Raw genomic sequence first — 18,629 nt, 5'->3', positions numbered from 1 at the left:
TAGTGTCTTTTACTGGACGAGGCTCCCTGCACGTCTGTATTGAGCGTGGCAATCCACGTTTTGTCTGCGTGTAAAACCCTTATTTTCCTAAAAGTGTTATTTTCACGAGAGTAAATTACACTGCAAGGGCTCCATCGTGGTCTTCGAATGGAACGGCACGCTCGCATGGACGGTGTTGCCAGTAACGTGTGTTAGGTCTGCCAGTACCGTAAGGCTTTTCTTATCAACCCAAACTAAATAAAAATGGCTGATTTCACAGCACTTTGGAGTCAGGCTACAAACATCAAGTTCAAGAACAACTGAATGAACTAACAGTTGAATGGACAATTGGATGAAAGATGATTTTGCTTCTTAGCTGTGCGATATGGGTTACGTTCTTTTGTTTTGTTTTTTAAGATTTTATTTATTTATTTGACAGAGATCACAAGTAGGCAGAGGCAGGCAGAGAGACAGAGAGGAGGAAGCAGGCTCCCCGCTGAGCAGAGAGCCCGATGCGGGGCCCGATCCCAGGACCCTGAGACCACCACCCAAGCCGAAGGCAGAGGCCCAACCCACTGAGCCACCAAGGGACCCCTGGGATAAGTTGTTTGAAATCAGATGGGTGATGCCCAGGGTGGCAGACACGGCAACAGGTCGCTATTTAAATTTAAATTAATTAAACTTAAGTGCAGCCATGAGTTCAGCCCCTCAGTTGCACTAGCCACGTTTCAAGGGCTCAGTGACCACATGAAGCCTGTGGCTGCCCTGGACAGTGCAGAAAGTTCTCCTGCACAGCACGCCTCGCTTCCAAAACCCAAATCTGTGACCTGTTCAGAAGCTCAGCTCTCCACCTGGTCACGTCTGGGAGTCCCAGTGACAACCGCCACAGCTTGCCCTTGGGACAACATAAAAGGACACATGTAAGGTCCTTCACAAACTGTAAGACTCTGTGCTCAGGAGGTGTCGCGCTCTAGTTCCTTTCATTCTGGCAGTGCGGTAAAATCTCGTAGAGTCTGACGCAGCCGGACTGGGGCCCTCGGGTCTCACGATCACCTTAAGTCTTTCTCAGAAACTGAGCCGTGTATCTCGAAGCCCACACTCGTATTTCGTTCTTTATGACTGAAACACATCCATGTTCTGCACCGCTGATGGCTTCTTCTGGTGAGGAAGGTACCATCACACACTCACACACACTCACACACACACACACACACACACGACAGTTGTTCTGTTACTCTAAGAACTCGATCCAGAAATTAGGGGGGGACGGCAGGTGCACACAGGCAGGGAAAGTCCTAATCTCTGCGCTGCTAAGAAGTGGTTATTGCAGCTCACAGAGATGACGAGTGACTAACACCCCCCACGGCGCTCCCCGGCCTCTGCAATAACTAAGTCCATTGACTCACCAGGACCTCGCTGACCTGCACGCCTCGCTCAGAGGACAGAGAGAGGGAACCGGACTTCTGGGTACAGACGGCGTCCCTGCGCTCCGGCCGGTGTCTTTCAGGGACGACGCGTGTGTGTGCCCACGGATGGTTGACACCGTGAATCCGCACGATGGAAAGAAGCCTGAGGAATGTCCTCGTGGTGTCTTTCGGGTTTCTGCTTCTCTTCACAGCCTACGGAGGCCTGCAGAGCCTGCAGGTAAGGACACGTGTGAGGACACTTGCGAGCGAGCGTCTGTCTCTTGGCCTCCAAGAAGCCCCACGGCCACGGAAGACGGGAACCGAGCATTTCTCCTGCACCCCCTCGCTCCCTCTCCCGCGGCGGTTCCCGTGTGCGAGCGAGCACGGCCCCCTCCCCCACCCCGGCAGGACCGCAGGGCGGGGAGTGTGCGCTCGACCCTTGGACGGGGGTGTGGGTCTTGGGTTAGTCATGAGATAAGACATTCTTTGCCTTTGGATAGTTAAAGGGAGAGACGCAGGATGAGTCTTTGCGAATTCTATGGTTTCACGACTTTGGCTTTGTGGCTGGGGTAGTAACGGGAATTTTTCAGGTTTCACTAAACTCTAGATTCTAAGCCTGGTTAGGCAATATGGTGAATTTGGACAAAGTTTGGACAAATTGGTCTCTGTAAGTCTGTCCCCCACAGCAGTCTTTCCCCCTCGGGCCTCTCTAACCGCTGCGGCAGGGGCCCTGTGTGCCAGGAGTAGTTTTGCTGTGTGTTTCCCCAGAGAGTTGTTTTGTTTTGTTTTGTCTTGTTTTTTTTGAAGTGTAGTTGGCACAGTGGCTGCGGTGCAGGGAGAGCAGATGGCCCGTCCCCCGCACACCCCAGTCCTCCCCGGTCTGCCCGTGATCACGGTCAGTGCTGAGGTCCCCTCTTCCTGGGAAGAGCAGAGATGTTAGGGGACCAGACCTCCAGCTCTGGTGTGGGGCAGTCCGCTCTGCCCACCTCTCTGCCTTCTGTCCCAGCCCTAACCCACCATATTTCCTCGCATGCTAATCTTGAATACTAACCGTGGTTTCACGGGGACCATTGTCTCCACCAGTCTGGAGTGGCCTACACAAAAGAGTGAGATGACACGGACAGACGTGACCTTAGGCATGGCTGCATCCCCACGATGTTGGAGGCTCCTGCCTGTCCCTATCATTTCCTTCGGCTCTCATCTGGTCAAGTTCATCCTCAGGCCTCTGGGGGTGGCATAGATGGTCCCAGGCATCCCCAGGGTCCCAGCCCCGATCCGAACTCCCGCCAGGACCCAGGCGCACACCTACACAGCCTCCCTGTGCAGCAGCTGTGGCCTCTTCCTCCTGTGGCTAATGGTCACCTGCAAGTCACTGGGCTCTCCCCTTGGATGTCACCCCTTTCGCCCCTTTCCCTGCTCCCTGGGATGGAACTCTGGAAGGGGCACACCTGTGTGTGTTCCCCCAATGCTGTGGCAGGCCCCGAAGTATGCCCGTGATTCCGCGACGCTGGAAGGACGGTCACTGCTCCATGACCTTGTCCCCCTGACTGAGACAGTGCTCGACACACAGGAGGCAGTCGATGGCTAACCCAGGGCATGAAGTCAGCGCTGCATCTAATCTTCAGCTTGCCTCCCGCCCCAGGCTCTCTGTGGGCTTGAAGATCCGACCCCCTCCCCCGGCCGGAGCCGGAACCTTCCCGCTGCAGCCCAGCAGGCTTCCCGGCCTCGTCTCCTCAGAGAAAAGAGGTTGCTTTTAAAATTTGATTCCCACTTTGGCTACTGAAATCTGTCTTCCTTTTCAGTGGTTTGCAGTAGATTTGACTGTTCATGACCAAGATACCTTTGCTGATTGCAGCAGCACAGTGTGTGGACGAGAAATTCCAGGGCACAGAAAGGCTGCATGCTTCCTTCTCACGAGCATACGGGGAGCCGAGCTCAGTAGCACTGGATTTCCTACGTTTGTATTAAAGAAGCGAAAGGCTCAGGCTGAGCCGGCTCCCCGACTCCACACAAGCGGGAATTTCCAGATAAACCCCCACTTCAGAGCAGAGAGCTCAATTTCCATCTTCCAGCCAGATTTCAGAATTTTCGTGGCACTAGCTGTGGTTATGCTCAGTTCCAGTTAATCCACAAATACTATTATGTCCCTGCTTTGAGCAAGGCATCGGGAGAAATCCAGAAAGAGCAGAACATTTCCCGTGTTCAGGGATCATCGTCAGCGGGGTTGACATCGCGGGTCACCAGGTGGTGTGGGCTAGAGGTCAGGTGACATTCCAGCGCAGGATCGACGTGGAGGTCTCTGCGGATGGCGCTATCCAGGGGCCCTTGGAGACCCTTGATCTGCCCTTGAAGAATGGGAGCCCTTTGGAAAGTGAGAACAAGGAAGGCCCCGCAGGTTGAGGGGTGGGGCCGGAAAGGAAGCGAGGGAGAAGAGAGAACCTCAGAGTGGTGGGTGCTGTGCCGAGTCAGAGCTCAGCCAAGGGTGCGGGTCCACAGTGGACGCGATGACAGTGAGGGAGTGCCGGGGGCTGCACCTGCCCAGTGCAGGGTCCCTTGTCGCAGGACACTGTCATGTCGGAGGTGGGGGGTGGCGTGGCAGCTAGGAAGGAACGTGAAGAGTCCGTCCAGTAAGGTACCCGCTTCCTGTCTGTCTAGCTGCGCATATGAGGCTACAGGGAGACAATGTCCCCTTCCTTATCTCTCCCATGGGGAAAACAGCACCCATTTCTCAGCCTTAAAGGGGAGGCGTACAAAGGTGTCCTACAGAGAAAGCAGATGTCACAGAAGGCGTGAGGCCCTCTGCCCCACCACAACCCCAGCACTGTGGGCCCTGGGCTTTCCCCCTGCCCAGTCTCTAGCAGCAGCTCACTCTCTGTTGGGACTGTGCTGGCTACCCCCGCGCCGTACCTATCAGCTGGGAGGGGGCCGCCGGCCAGGGAAAGCCTGTTGCTGGTGGTCTCAGGAACCTAGTGCTGACCTAGCGCTCTTTCCTTTGGCTGCCGGCCCCTCTGACCAGGGTGGTTTTGTCCCCCACAGAGCAGCCTATACAGCGAGGAAGGCCTGGGCGTGACGGCACTCAGCACGCTGTACGGCGGGGTGCTCCTGTCCTCCATGTTCCTCCCGCCGCTCCTGATTAAGAAGTTTGGCTGCAAGTGGACCATCGTCCTCTCCATGTGCTGCTATGTGGCCTTCTCCCTGGGCAACTTCTACGCCAGCTGGTACAGCCCACACGCCTCCCGCACGTCTCCCACCCGGCTTCTGGGTCAGGCTTCAGGGTCAGCTGCTCGCGAGCCCTCAGCTGGCACCTGCCCGAGGATGCCCCGTTGCCTCCCCTGTAACATGAGCGCCACTTCCTGACTTTCCTCTCTGCTTCTGGACAGGATAACGTGGAGGCTTTCTTCCCATTTTTTTCCTTTCGAGATGTCTCTGTCCCTTTGGTCAGGCCCATCTCCTCCCCCCAGTTCCCAGCCCTGACCTTCCCTCAGGTCTGTTGTGGGCCTGGAGCTCCCCTCCCTGCACCAGGGCACTTCTGTGTCCCCAGCGATGAGAACTGGAGCCTGGCGTTCAGGGTGAATTTCAGGGGATTTAGCAGAATGTGACCGGTGGACCCAAAGCATACCCTCCCCGCATCACAGAAAGTGGACGCAGCAGGGCCAGAGTTGGTGCAGGGGCCCGGGCTGGGCTCCACCTACTCCCTGACGGAGGGGGTCCTCCGGGACTAAGTTCTACGAGCACTGGCCCCACGCGCTTATTCCCAAGAACACACCCGTCAAGCATCTCTTCGGAGAGATGGCCACGGTCATCTAGGACATGACGATTCCAGGGACTTCACACTCTTCTCTTTCATCCTGCTGTAGTGGTTCCATACGGAGCCTTCAGGGAAGAGGGTGAACCAGCCAACCAGCCAGTCAGGGATTCAAAACATCAGTCATTTTCGACCTTAGCTGTTAGACACTCAGCCTCACTTGCACCAGCTCATTGGTAGTTGCGTCAAACGCAAGGAAGTTCCCTGGCCCTGAATTTCTCTCTTGCAAATGGACCTGAACCAGAAAGAGCAGTGGGTCTGGTCATCTCTCTGTGGGCGATGGATGGGGAACCCATTGATCTGGCTAATCCACAAGCATGGGAAAGCTTGGCGAGGACGAGGCATGGAGTCTCCTTCTCCACAGAGGCCGGGGAGAACGGAGGAGGAAGGGACGCTGTCTGCCTTTTATCTCGCAGGTACACCTTGATTCCCACCTCCATAGTGCTGGGTCTCGGAGCAGCCCCGCTGTGGTCCGCCCAGTGCACGTACCTCACCATCATGGGAAACACGCAAGCAGAGAAGGTGGGAAAAGTTGGCCGAGACGTGGTGAACCAGTATTTCGGCATCTTCTTTCTCATATTCCAGTCGTCCGGCGTGTGGGGCAACCTGATCTCATCCCTGGTGTTTGGCCAGACGCCCACGCAAGGTAAAAGGGCACGGGGCTCAGTGATGGCCCCCGAGAGGGTCCCCCATCCCGCTCACACGCGTCTTTATTCCACGACAAGGGCAGGTGCACCACCCGACATGGTTCTCGACCGCCTGGGCCCCAGCCTCTCCTGTGCCCAGCTCTTCTCCAGGACAGTCTGTGCAGCTCTGGGGGTCGGTCTTGTCCACAAGTTCTCCAGCCTTGCTGGCCCTGCCCTCTCGGAGGCAGGGGGAACGCTTGCAGAACAGTGCCCGGGGGAAATGGAGGCCACTGCCAGTGGAACTTGGGTTCACGGAGTCATCACCGTCCTTTCAGACCAAGAACAGGCTCAACTGATTTACTGTCCCACTAAACTGCTCCACTGTCCAGTGTCTCAAATGTCCCACTAAGACCAGTTGTCCCTTGACTGATTCAACATTTGACAGCTGATGACTTAACTCATGTCTTGACCTGAACTTGGCCAGACATGACTATAACGTGTGTATTTGTTTAATATCCGCACCCTTTGATGTCTGAGGATTTAAACCGAGGGCAGAGGAAATAAATCTCACCAATTCTCACCCACAAACCTAATTCATGGGTTGGGGTGAGGGTCAGTCCTGACTCCTGACTCTTATCGGGACTACGCCTATCTCTCTGTCCTGGCCCTCCATCCTGCCATCCCCTATAAAGTCCCACCTTCACAAAACTCCAAAATCCTCCTCCTGTTTCTCACGTGATGTCATCAGTTGCTAAGTGCATCGGAAGAAGGGAACCCCTCAGGTGGATGGAGGCCCGTCTTTACTCATTGCTGACCTTGACAGACCCTAACAGGAACTGGGATTAAGCTTCAGTCTCTACCACATGACTGGTACAAAATGGAGTGAACATCTTTGCTTTTAAAGACACCAGACAAGCGAGCTTCATTCTTCAAGGGGTCTCTGGACCCAGACTCCGAGGAGTGAGGCATCCCCAGAGCCCCCTGAGGCTTCTCAGCCTCCTTCCCACCCCCGCTCAGTCTCCGTGCTGCGGATCTCAGCAGCCAAGTTCTGTGTGAGGAAATTTCTGCTATGACAAATGTTCTTTCTTGCATGGCATCTCCCTGCTCTCTCCAGAGACTCTGATGGGGTCAGAGACTCGCGGAAGGTGCACATTTTGTTCTTCTAGCAGATAGGGAATGTAACACTCAGAAGAGGCGGGCATCGACCTGCCCCAGGTCACGGAATGGCTACTGACGAATCTCAGACAGGCCCAGCAGTTCTGTCCGACACCTGCTTTCACGTCAATGTACCTACTCCTTCTTGGTTAGGTTGGAAACATTGAGCATTTTCATTATGTGCAGAAAGTCACACAAGCAGGCAGCCTTTATGGCACATGTGTCTGTGTAAAATCACACACACAGATGTGTGCCCAGAAGCAAGCGTGTTTGGAGGTACGTGGTCAGACAAGCCCCTGACTTTGACCTATCGTGACTCTCGGCTACGGGGTGTCCGGGCTCCTGTTAGCTCTGTGCTTTCTTACTCGGGCCCCTTGTCCTATCGGTTCCCTGTGTTCTCACGTCACCTTTTTGCTTCCGATGGCACAGAAGCCATCCCCGAGGAACAGCTCCTGTCCTGTGGGGCCAGTGACTGCCTGGTGGCCACGGCGTCCACCAACAGCACGCAGCGTCCCTCGCAGACCCTCATCTACACGCTGCTTGGTATCTACACAGGTACGTGCTCACCGCGGGTGGAGTCCCTGTGGAACACGTGTCTTCCCAAAGTGCAAATATTCCTGCAAAACGAGTTCAGCTGGGTGGTCCGGTGCTCTTCAGATGGAATCAAAGACAGTGGAACAGGGCAGTCGAACAGTTCCCTACCACGATAGGATCGTTTTTCTTTTGCAAAGTTCAATACAGTAGCCAGTAGCTAGTAGCCAGTAGCCACAGGTGTTTATCTGTGGTTTTGTTAACCAAGTTAGAAACCCTGTTCCAAAGTCACAGGGGCGAGGACAGCCCCGGCCACGGGAACGCGCTCTCTGCACCCCAGCCCCTGTGCGACGTTCCCCTCCTCTGCGCGCCTCCACCGGCTCTGCCCACACCTCCGGAGAGGGCTGGTTTGTAAGCCCTGCGGGCTTGGGAGCGCCCGGCCAGCACGTCGTGGCAGGACACACGGTGTCACATCAGGCTGGTGAGATGAAGCAAAGAGAAAAAAATAATTCAGGTCACCTTTAGAGGCTGACGGGTCTAAGCTATTGGACTGGAAATCGTGGCTGAAACCCATTCTGAAGGGTTTTCACTGCCTTTCAGAGAAACAGGGAAGGCATCGGCTCTTGGAAGAACCCTCGGCTCCCCGGGCACTGAGTGTCATTGGTGTGGGGGAGAGGAGAAACCCGGGACAGGCACACAGGTGTCACAAAGCCAGGAAGGACTGAGGAGGCTTCTGGACAAAGAGGGAAAGGAGGAAACACTAGCCCTCGATCCACATGACACCGGGGTGCGTGGTGCAGAAAGAGGGGCTGTCACACCTGTGGGATTAGGTGGGCGCAGGTGTCCCTCCGGGGCGGACAGTTGTCAGCCCACTCACGTGGTTCAGAACGCACCACGGTGAGAGGGAAAGCCCCCCGTCCCTCCTCCTCGCTGCTCTCCCCACAGACCACCCCCGTGGCCGGTAGTTCCTGGACACGAGTGGCAGGTGTGACCGCCACGTCACGCCCTTCCTCTCTGAACGCAGCGGCCCTGCACGGGGGCTCTCGCCCAGCTGCCCCCCATGCAGATTCCCCACCGCAGCGGATAAATACGGCGCCGCCTATCGTCGGCATGTGTGCGGCACCCCCGGCGCTCAGGTCGCCAGTTCCCCGCCTGAGGCCTGTGGGTGACCGTCACACTCGGCAAACAATAGCCGCGGAGGACCCGCGGTCCCGAGAAGGGGGACTGTCCGTCGCTGGGAGCCACCTGCGGGTGAGGACGAGGGGAACCGTGGCGGTGAGGGCCGCAGAGGACCCCGGCCTCGTGGGGTGTGCCGCGCAGTCCAGAGGCCCTGCTCAGGCTTGGCAGCTTTGATTCCCTCAGACCAGGATCTGAACCCGATGCCCCAAAGGACAGAGAAGGAGCCACCGGGAGACCCTGGCTCCTGGGAGCGCCCCAGACCTGCCCTCTCTGTCCCCTCCAGGCAGCGGCGTCCTGGCGGTCCTGCTCATAGCCGTGTTCCTCGAACCCATCAAGGACGCTCAGCAGGAAGGCGAAGGAGAGAAGAAATTACCTTTTTGGTTCACCCTCCTGTCGACCTTCAGGCTTCTTCGAGACAAGCGCCTTCGTCTGCTGGTGCTGCTGCCGGTGTACAGCGGGTTCGAGCAAGCCTTCCTCGCGGGCGACTACACCAGGGTACGCAGGAGCCCGTCAGGACGTGCACCCCAGCACCCGCGTGTCTCGGGGCCCCCTGCCCGTGGGCCGAGTGGGGGACGCAGCCTCTGGGGCCGGAGAGCAGGTTCAGGGTTTAGAAGCTCAGCGTCCAGTCTCTTCCCCGTTCCCCCAGAGCTTGGCCTTGACTCTGGGGACTGGCTCTCACTGGAGATGTGTCTTCAGGGCAAGGGCCCAAGCACTCCAGGAGCCATCACGTAGAACATGTCCATGCCGGCCTGCCTGCTGTGTGCACAGGGAAGGCCTCTTCAGGGGCAAGCCAGCAGAGACACCTGTCCCCCAGGGCTCCCCACCGTGTGGTGTCCTGTCCTGAAGATGGTCATGGGGTGCCCTGGGAGGGATGCCTCAGACAGGGGTAGTAGAGAACAGAAACGCCTTCCGCCGAAAGTGCCGGTTGGGGCTGGGGAGCCGAGGGGCCGAGAGCCGGGAGCAAGGCCGCTCTTTGAGGGTTGCCTTTCCTTGACCAGAAAACTTCTCTTGCTTCGTGCCCATCGCAGTTCGCTCCCAGGTGGACGAGCCAATGCGCCAAGCTAGCCAGATGCCCAGTCAAATCCGAATTTCTGGTGAACCCCAGCTCTTTCAGGACACATGCACCCTGTGCAGGACGCGTGCGTCCTGGGTTCTCTCTGGCACCCCCTGCTGCAGGGACAGTCTTGATGGAGAGTCTTGGAGTTCCAAAGACTGAGGACAAAAATGACAAAACAGTCCTTTGGCACTTGGCCACGGCCCTCCCGTGGGCCTTGCTGATGGCCACGTGGCATGTGACTCAGCCACGGCCCCCACCGTCCCAAAGCAGCAGAGCTTCTGTCCAGCCCACTCGTGTGTGCATCTGTCCTGATTCTGCCTGGGGACCGTGGTGGCACGCGCTGTCCTGGGTCCAGGCTGGGGTCGCTCAGTACCCAGGCCGTCCGGTGCAGGAACACTCCCTTCCTCCTGTCTGCACAGAGAGTCCCTTTGTTTCCTTCACATCTGCTGCTTTTCTATCGGAATTTTATTTGCGGAGCTGTTTCTGGGGCCCAGCACGGTGGACAGAAGGAGCCAAGGGCCCCACGTTGCCGCCCCAGACAGGCCTAGCCTCCCCACGATCAGTGTCCTGCCCCAGAGGGGACATTTGTTCCCACCCGTGAACCTGCCATGATGCGTCTTCATCGCCCACGTCAGGGGTCACTCCTGGTGCTTGCGTTCCCCGGGTATGGACACGTGCGTAAGGACACGTGTCCACCATCACGGTGTCACACGGGGAGGCTCTGCTGCCCCGAGAGTCCTCTGTGCTCCCCCGGTTCGTCCTGCCCAGCTCTGTCAGCGCGCGGTGAGTGGAGCCAGAGCTGCCCCGATCCTCACGCAGCTCACAGGACCTCCGCGACACACGGTGAAGGACGTGTGGGGACAACCGGGCGCAGGGCCCGTCCTCGCTCGTTCCCACCCAGTTTGGGCATGTTGTCCTCCCCCGGCCGCCTCGAGGCCTAGACGAAGGTCCTGGCCAACCCAGCACGGCCACCGTCCCGCGGCAGAACTCGTGCCAGCACCACCCGCATCCCTGACCCAGACCCGCCACCGCACCCCGCGCGGCCATGTAATGTGCCCCGTGCTTCCCTCGCAGTCCTACACCACCTGCGCCCTCGGGATCCAGTTCGTCGGGTACGTGATGATCTGCTTCTCGGCCACCAACGCACTGTGCTCCGTGCTGTACGGAAGGCTCTCCCAGCACACAGGCAGGATCGCGCTCTACGTGCTGGGTAGGCGGACCCGTGGCCCCTTGCGGGCGGCAGCGGCAGCGGGCGGGCGGGCGGAAGGGGACGCGGGGCTCAGCGAGGGGTGCGGGCTGGCGTGTGTGGCCCTGCGGGAGGCTTCCCGTCCTCGCCCGTTGGGACAAGACTGCGCCTTAAGCGCACCTCACCCTCTGGTCTCTCGGAAGGGAAGATTCACAGCAGCGTGGATAGCCGGGGCATTGACGAGACCACGACCAGGCCGCCCAGTCCAGGTCTCGCGTGGCCGTGGCAGGGACACAGCAAAGAGGCCACAAACACTAGTCGGCGCCCCTCAGGGGCCATGTCATCAGACTAGGTTTCTCCGTTTCATCCTTCCGGTCGCCCTGGGGAGGGGACACCGCCCACTTTACAGATGAGGGAATTCAGGAACAAAGCAGGTAGTGAGCTGTCCCGGACCACACAGCCACGGGGAACGCGGCGGGCGTCTCCCTTGGACCCGTCGTCCTAGATGCCACAGTTTCCACAGGAATCACGAGGCCAGAACTCACGACACGAGTGTCAAGTCAGGAGGAACGAGCCTAGGGGACTCTGCCCACCTCTCCGTTCACATCCGCACCTGCTGGGGAGCCCAGCATTGTCCCCGCGCCCCCAGCACTCACCACGAGTCCAGGGGTCAATGACTCCCCCTTCTGTCACCCTGGGGTCTCCTCGTCTGGAGCACGAGGAGACCCCTGCAAGGTCCAGGGCTCATGGCCAGCCCCGCTGACGGGGTGGGGGCGAAGGTGGGCAGAGCGGCCCCCCACCCGGCGCGCGGCGGCGAGGGGCTGTGAAGGGCGCACTCCCGGGTCTGCCGGCGCGCCGTGTCAGCCTCCAGCGGCGGAGGGCGGTTGGGAGCGTTTCTGGGAACATTACTTACATGTTGAGGCAAACAAGAGGCTCCTTGAGCGTTGCCTGGTCTGCGCCTCCCGGGGGCTGCGCTCACTTCTTGCCAGTTTCCGCCCTCTGCGTCCACAGGTGCGGTGACCCACCTGTCCTGCATCGTCGCCCTCTTGCTGTGGAGACCTGACCCCCGCCAGCTGGCCGTGTTCTTCGTCTTTTCTGGGCTTTGGGGCGTGGCCGACGCTGTCTGGCAGACACAGAACAATGGTGAGTCTCCCCCCGGGGGTCCGTACCTGGGCCAGCGTGGGGGACACGTGGCAGGCGGGGGACCCACCCTCCCAGGGCCCCCTGGGGAGGTGGCACCTGCAGCGAGCCTAGAGCAGGAGGCAAACGGTGACCAAGGGTGCTCCGGGCGCCGGCCTGGACTGGAGCGTCTATTTAGGCCCAGGACGTGAAAGAGGGAAATGACCCGCGGGACAGCTTTCTTCCCTAAGAATGGCGGTCCCCTCGTGGCTGTCCGTCTGGAGAGCATCCCTGCACAGTGACACGGCAGTGCTGGGTGCTGGAGCCATGGGGCTGGATAGGCCTCCAGCCACCCTCGGCCTCGACGGGGGAGCTGAGCGGAAGATGGGCAGGTCACTGGGATAGCAGCCAAGAGGGGCGCTGGGACTGGGTCGCAGTCTTCTGGGGAACTGAGGGCCGGTCAGTGCGGCTTGTCTAGAGGTCAGGCCTGATTCAGGGCCTGGCTGACTGTCCTGGGGCCGGGCTGCAGATGGGAGGCTGGGGAGCTGGGAGGGGGGTTGCAAGTCTGAGACCGCGGCGCAGAGTCTGGGTCGCCAGAGGCCACTTCCTGGCTTGTGGAGACGTCTTCTCCTCTGCTCGCTGTTCCTCACTTGGCGGGAGGGACACGGGAGCTCTCTGGAGACTGCTTACAAGGACACAAATCCAACTCGTAAGGGCTCCCCCTTAAGACCTCGTCGCCCCCCAGAGGCCACACCTCCTAACACAGACACCTTGGGGTTAGAGTTCACCCTATGAATTTGGGGGACACAAGTGTTCTGGCCATAGCAGATGGGACATGCGGAGGGGACAGGCTGGGCCAGGTGCTGGGGGTGAGATGGAGAGGCTGGGGGCCTGATGGAGGCCCAGGCTGCCTGGGGAGGGGTCTAGATTTGCTCCGCATTGGGGCAATTAACAGAAAGGGTCCAGGTGGGAAACGGCAAGGTCAGCCCCTTCGGGTTATGGGGGGACAGGGAGCTGCTGCGTTCACTTGGGGAGGACAAACAGAGCGGCATCGAGGGGGACGTGTCGTGGAGCAGGAGGAGAGGGGAAGCGGGTCGAGCAGGAAGTGACAGGGCCAGCTCGGGGGAGGAGGATGCATGTGGCCTCGGGTGCAGCGTCCCCAGGATGGGGTATGAAGGGCAGACAAGCAGAGCAGAGAGAGGACGGTGCTGGGGGACGCAGCTCTAAGACGTGGTTGTGTGTAAGGCTCACCGCTCAGGCTCTGGGCGGGGAGCTGTGCACGGAGGGCCGCCTGCAGGGGGGACGTCATGGTCACCACACAGCAGCGGCGGGTCCAGGCACACAGTGAGTCCAGCGGGAGACTGGAAGGCCCAGCGGCCATCGGAGCAGGGGCTGATGTGGGCAGCAGCAGCAGCCGTGTGGGTGGGGTGTCTGGGGGGGCGCCTGTGTCAGCCGTGGGTCATGCTCTCCGTGGTGAGATGAGCCGTGGCGGAGGGGTGTCGGAGACGCCACGAGGAGAGGCAGGACACAGGGGTGCGGCAGCATGCGTGTAAGGCCGGTGGCCGAGGGCTTCCATTCTGGGAGGTGAGTGAAAGTAACAGCCTGCGTTTCCCACAGGCCCATCTCCAGCCTGGACGGGCAGCTGGTGCCGGGCCCAGGGATGTGGCTCCGAGGAGAGCCTCTTCTCCTAGTGACATCACTGCCCGGCCCCAAGCCGGGAAATGCGTGGGGGCTAGAAAGTGGGTCAGGCCAATCCACAGACAACACAAGGGCAGGGGCCTGGCTGCTGCCCCTGCCTCCAGGGAGGAGCACACAGGACCTCGGTCACCGTGGCCTCGGTGTCCCCGCGGTGGCCCCTTCCTTGCGAGCTGCGTTGTGGCCAGCTCACAGAACAGCTGGAAAAATGTCTTTGCACAAATCCGGTGCTACGGGAGTCAGGGGTCCAGACTTCCCGGCCTCCCAACGGCCCCGCGGGTGCAGGTGTCTTTGCTAAACTCCCGAAGCCACTGACAAGTGTGTGTGGACTCCGGGCCGTGATCGGACGCGGTTGCAGCAGGGACGGACACTGTCACAGGCTGGGCTGGAGGGTCCCTGCAGAGACGTGCTGATTCCGTGAGGAATGGGAGATGGAAACACCCTCACTTTTTGGGCAGCTCAGAACTGTGAGCCGGGTCAGGCCACGTCCTCTGGGAGCATCAGGAGAGAATTTCTCTGGGCCTCCGTGTGCAGGTGTGAGAGCCGCAGGGCGTTCCCGAGTGCACACGCACGCCGTCCTGCCTCCCACAGTGTTAGGCGATGCCTCCAAGGTCACGGGAACTTTGCAAGTGTTTACACATTACAAGTCAGGCAGGGGACAGGGGGAGGGGGGTCCCAGAACACCCCAGGCATAATCCTCTAGATGTTCCGGACGACTGCCGTGAAAATGCTCGGCTTTCTTTCTCCCGGAGACACAGGAATGATGGCGGTTTTCACCGTCCTTTTCTTGCCGAGGACAGAAGAGCCACGCAGGCCGAGCCTTGTCAAGGTTGTGCAGACGGGGTTCTGTGAGGCCCGGCGAAGCCTGGGACGGTCCAGCACAGCGGGTGGCCTGAAGCCAGACCCCCTGGAATAGGGGCACAGATGTGAAAGGAGTTATTTCTGTCTTTTCGTGCAGACAAAAAGTCATTTTTTTCAAGGACACATCGGCTATTGGGGAAAATTTTTCTTGTCGTTGCTTGAGGATTTCTTCCGGAGTCTGAGCTCTCAGTCCTGCTCGCGGGGACGGGCACTCTCATCCCTGAGTCCCGTGCGTGCTGATCGCGCCGGGGTCCCCGAGGACCTGCATCCCTGCAGTGCCCGTCCCCAGGTCCTAGTGTGCGCCCTCTGCCACGTCCCCATGAGAGCGCTCTCTTGGTTTTGCTTTCCTAAACAGCAGGTTGGTTTCTCCTCTTAGTCTCCCCGAACGTGTGTCTTGGTCTGGGAGGATAGGCGAGGCGAGTCCTGCCCTTTCCTAATTCTTGAGACTGAACTCGGTTCCATGCAACTTAGCCCTCCTCTCCGCCACGCTTCTCCGTTTAAAACCTGACTCAGAAGCCGACCAGAGGCCCGAGCATTCCCACGGGGCTCCGGGGCGCCTGCAGCCTTCGGGGCTGCCGGTCTGGGCCGCCGACCCCCATCTATTCATTTGCTCCGACGACGGTTCAGCAAAGACGGCACCGTTGCCATAGCAACCCCTCCCACCGCTGCCCGGTGTTTGAGATTCAGAATTTCTGGTCTAAAAATACGCTTCTGCGGCGTAAGCGGCCAGAGGGCTGTCTGTGCTGATTAACACAGAAAACGTGTCCCCGTTACAGACTCAGGTCACCGGCCCATCTTCTCCAAGCAAACAGGACGGCCCGATGGCGCGTCCACACCCTCACACGAGGTCAGAGGTCAGCCTCTGGTCACTCCCACCCGTGCCTTCCTGGGGAGGATGAGGCAGGAGCAAGGCTTTTTTTCTTTTAAATAAACTTTTTATTTTAGAATAATTCGAGTTTACAGAAAAGTCGCAAAGACTGTACAGAATGTCCCCATATACCACTGGTTAACCATCCAACCCTTGATTTCGGCTCAGGTCATGATCTCGAGGTCGTGAGACCGAGCCCCGCAGGGGGCTCTGCACTGGGTGTGGGGCCTGCTTGAGAGTCTCTCTCCCCATCCTCATCTGCCCCTTCCTCCCAAAAATGGTGAGGTTTCATTCCTTCCTGTGGCCAAATAACATTCCGTTGTGTATAAACACCCACGTCGTCTTCACCCACGCAGCAGTCGCTGGACGCTGGCTGCTGCTGTAACTGGGCGACTGTAAATAACATTGCTATAAACATAGGGGTGCATGTACCCTTAGTATTTCTGTATCTTTGGATAAACACCCAGTAGTGCAATTTCTGGGCCACAGGGCAGCTCTATTTTTAACGTCTAGAAGAACCCCCACCCTGCTTTCCAGAGCGTCTGCACCTGTCTGCATTCCCACCGACAGTGCGGGAGCATTTGCTCTCTCCGCGTCCGCGCCAACGCCTGTGGTTTCCTGCGTTGTTGATTTTAGCCCTTCTGACAGGAGTGAGGTGGTATCTCATTGTGGTTCTGATTGGCATTTCCTGCTGGTGGACGTCTTTCCTGTACCTGCTGGCCATCTGTACAAAGACAAATAAGAAACCTTTAAAATAAGCTTAGGAGTCACTAAATCCCACATTCTGTTATTAGACCCTCGTGGGTGTGCTTTCGTGAGAAGGGGCACGTCACAGTCTCGGACAAGAAGAGCCCCTTCTTCCGAGCCTTCCAAACGGCCTCTGGTTTCCCAAGTGCATGAAGTCATTTATGATGTATATCTGATCTTGTGTCTCTCTGATGGCCTCATCCTCCTGGTTCCTCCCACGGCAGGTGAGCAGCCGAGTAACCAAATGCCAACAAGGGCCTTGTCGGCATTGACATTTCCAGGCAGGATTGTAGGAGACCTCGCTGCTGGCCTCAAACCAGGGCCGGAGAGGCTTCTCCTCCCTATGTCCCTCCCCTGCGAAATGTGGGGAGGAGGAAATGGGCAGAGGCAAGAACAGGAAGAGAGCTGGCAAAGGACGGTGCACGGACGTCCGTTAGGGCCCTCCCTGCCACCGCCGCCCATCCTGCAGGCAGGGCACGTCTCTGCTGAGTGCTTTCAGCGTCCATCGGCCGCCCCACCAGGTCGGGAGAGGGCTTCTGGTCTCATCCAGGAACTCCGCCATTTTCCCATCCTGCAAACTGGAACAGCAGTAACTGACCTTCCTCTGGAAGCACTTATCAGACTACGGTCTCCTGCTCAGGCTGTCCACAGAGCGCAGCGGGTGGGCAGCTTACACAGCAGACCTTTTGTCTCTTACAGTTCTGGAGGCTGGAGGTCGGAGAGCCGGGGGCGGGCAGGCTGGCCCTGCTGAGGCGTCTCCCCTTGGCGTGCAGACAGCGTCTTCTCCGCGTGTCCCCGCATGGTCATCCCTATGTGCACATCTGTGTCCTGACCCCTGTCCCTCTAAGGACACTAGTGGTGGGATGAGGGCCCTCTCTAGGGACCTCGTTTACCTTCATCACCTCTTTATAGGCCCTGGCTCCAAACACAGTCACGTTCTGAGGTCCTGGGGTTCGGGCTGCCCGTGTGTGTCTTTGCTTTTAGACTCCAGCGAAGGGCCATGCCTCATTGACCCAGGTCGGGCCTCTGAGCCCTACTTTACTCTCCTGCGTACTCACCCACCGAGGGACAGCTGGACGGGGCTCCCCCCAGGGCTCCCCCTGCACAAGTTCTGCATTTCTCTTATGTGCCCTGGTTCTTCACAGCTAAAGACTGTCTCCAGACTTCCCTAATCCCCAGCGTAACGCAATTCTGTCTTTTTGAGAAGGAAACGTTCCTGATGTTGAGAGAATTGGGCAGCAGAAAAGCTGCCCCGTTTTCAGCAATAATGGGAAACTTTCAGGTTTCACAACCACGTGTTCATGCCGTGTCTCCCCACAGTGCTTTACGGCGTGCTGTTCGAGAAGGACAAGGAGGCCGCCTTTGCGAACTACCGCCTGTGGGAGGCCCTGGGCTTCACCGTCGCGTTTGGGTACAGCACGTTCCTGTGTGTCAACGTCAAGCTCTACGTCCTCCTGGGCGTCCTGAGCCTGGCCATGGTGGCGTACGGGACGGTGGAGCATCTGGAGGCCCAGAGCCTGGCCAGGCCAGCTGCCACAGAACAGAAAAAGCCAGCGAAGGAGGTGGTTATGGAGATGGCCATGTGACGGGGACGCACGCCCGCGTGCCTCGGGGCTTCTAGATGATTCTTCCCAGCGGCGTCAGCGGTTTCCAGCCGTCCTGAGCACATCACATAGTTACCTGCTTCTGTATGGTTTTTTCTCTTCTGACAAGTTTGCAGCCCACTGTGTCTCCGGTGGGGATGGAGAGTGTGCGCGAAGGAATCCCTCAACGCCAGACGCAAGGGAGACGTCGTCGGCCAGCGGCACCGGGCTTGGGTAGACAGAGCCCCCAGCTCCCACCTGCTGTTGTGCCCAGGGGCGCTGCTGTCCGTAAGAATCGGAAGGATGTGACGACAGTGCGTGTGACGCTATAATCGTACCCACGGGTAACCCGAAGCGCAGGCAAGTCCGCAGACACCCCCAGGGTCAGTGAGCGACAAAGCCAGACGAGAGTTACTGTCCCTCGAAGTTTACAGACTATGAGTTTCTAAATAAATGCAGTACAGACGTGTCTCCCACTCAGGTACTTCTGTTCTGAGCACTGGCGGCTCCCACGCACCGCGGGCGTCAGGTCGGGGAGCTAGTGCAGGCCCTTACCACGCGGAGGCTGACGACGCGGTAGACCCGGCCTGTGGGTGCATCTGGCGCCTGCCCCGTGCCCCGTCCGTTCAGAGCCCGCGTCCGCCGCAGCCTGCCCCCACCCTCGTGGTCTTTAACACCCCCAACGCTGCCTCTGCCCCCTCCTGAGGCGTCTTCCTTCTCCCTGAAGCTCAGCACGCCCGGCCCCCCTGACAGCATCCCTGGGCTCTTCCCTCCCCCTTCACCCCACGGTGCCGTCCGTCATCCTCAGTCCCAGGAGGCGGTCTTCTGCACG

At 58.8% G+C, this 18,629-nt stretch overlaps 1 protein-coding gene across 1 annotated transcript; it reads left to right on the top strand.

Annotated features, from left to right (window-relative positions):
- Positions 1-1,485: 1,485 nt before the first annotated feature.
- On the top strand, positions 1,486-18,030 carry UNC93A (unc-93 homolog A). Its single transcript, XM_032837235.1, has 8 exons — positions 1,486-1,623; positions 4,422-4,603; positions 5,607-5,836; positions 7,401-7,526; positions 8,965-9,176; positions 10,813-10,948; positions 11,936-12,067; positions 17,535-18,030. The coding sequence occupies exons 1-8, from the start codon at positions 1,537-1,539 to the stop codon at positions 17,798-17,800; spliced, it is 1,371 nt and encodes a 456-aa protein (XP_032693126.1). The 5' UTR covers positions 1,486-1,536; the 3' UTR covers positions 17,801-18,030.
- The last annotated feature ends 599 nt before the right edge of the window (positions 18,031-18,629 follow it).

Source organism: Lontra canadensis, unplaced genomic scaffold (assembly GCF_010015895.1).
Source record: "Lontra canadensis isolate GAN:19392208 unplaced genomic scaffold, GSC_riverotter_1.0 scaffold97, whole genome shotgun sequence".
NCBI lineage: Eukaryota > Metazoa > Chordata > Mammalia > Carnivora > Mustelidae > Lontra > Lontra canadensis.
This window is presented reverse-complemented; position numbering and strand designations above follow the sequence as displayed.

Coding starts and splice junctions, on each gene's coding strand:
- UNC93A (XM_032837235.1), top strand. CDS start 1,537: ATGGAAAGAAGCCTGAGGAATGTCCTCGTGGTGTCTTTCGGGTTTCTG. Junction 4,604..5,606: donor GGCAACTTCTACGCCAGCTG/GTACAGCCCACA, acceptor TTTATCTCGCAG/GTACACCTTGATTCCCACCT. Junction 7,527..8,964: donor GCTGCTTGGTATCTACACAG/GTACGTGCTCAC, acceptor TGTCCCCTCCAG/GCAGCGGCGTCCTGGCGGTC.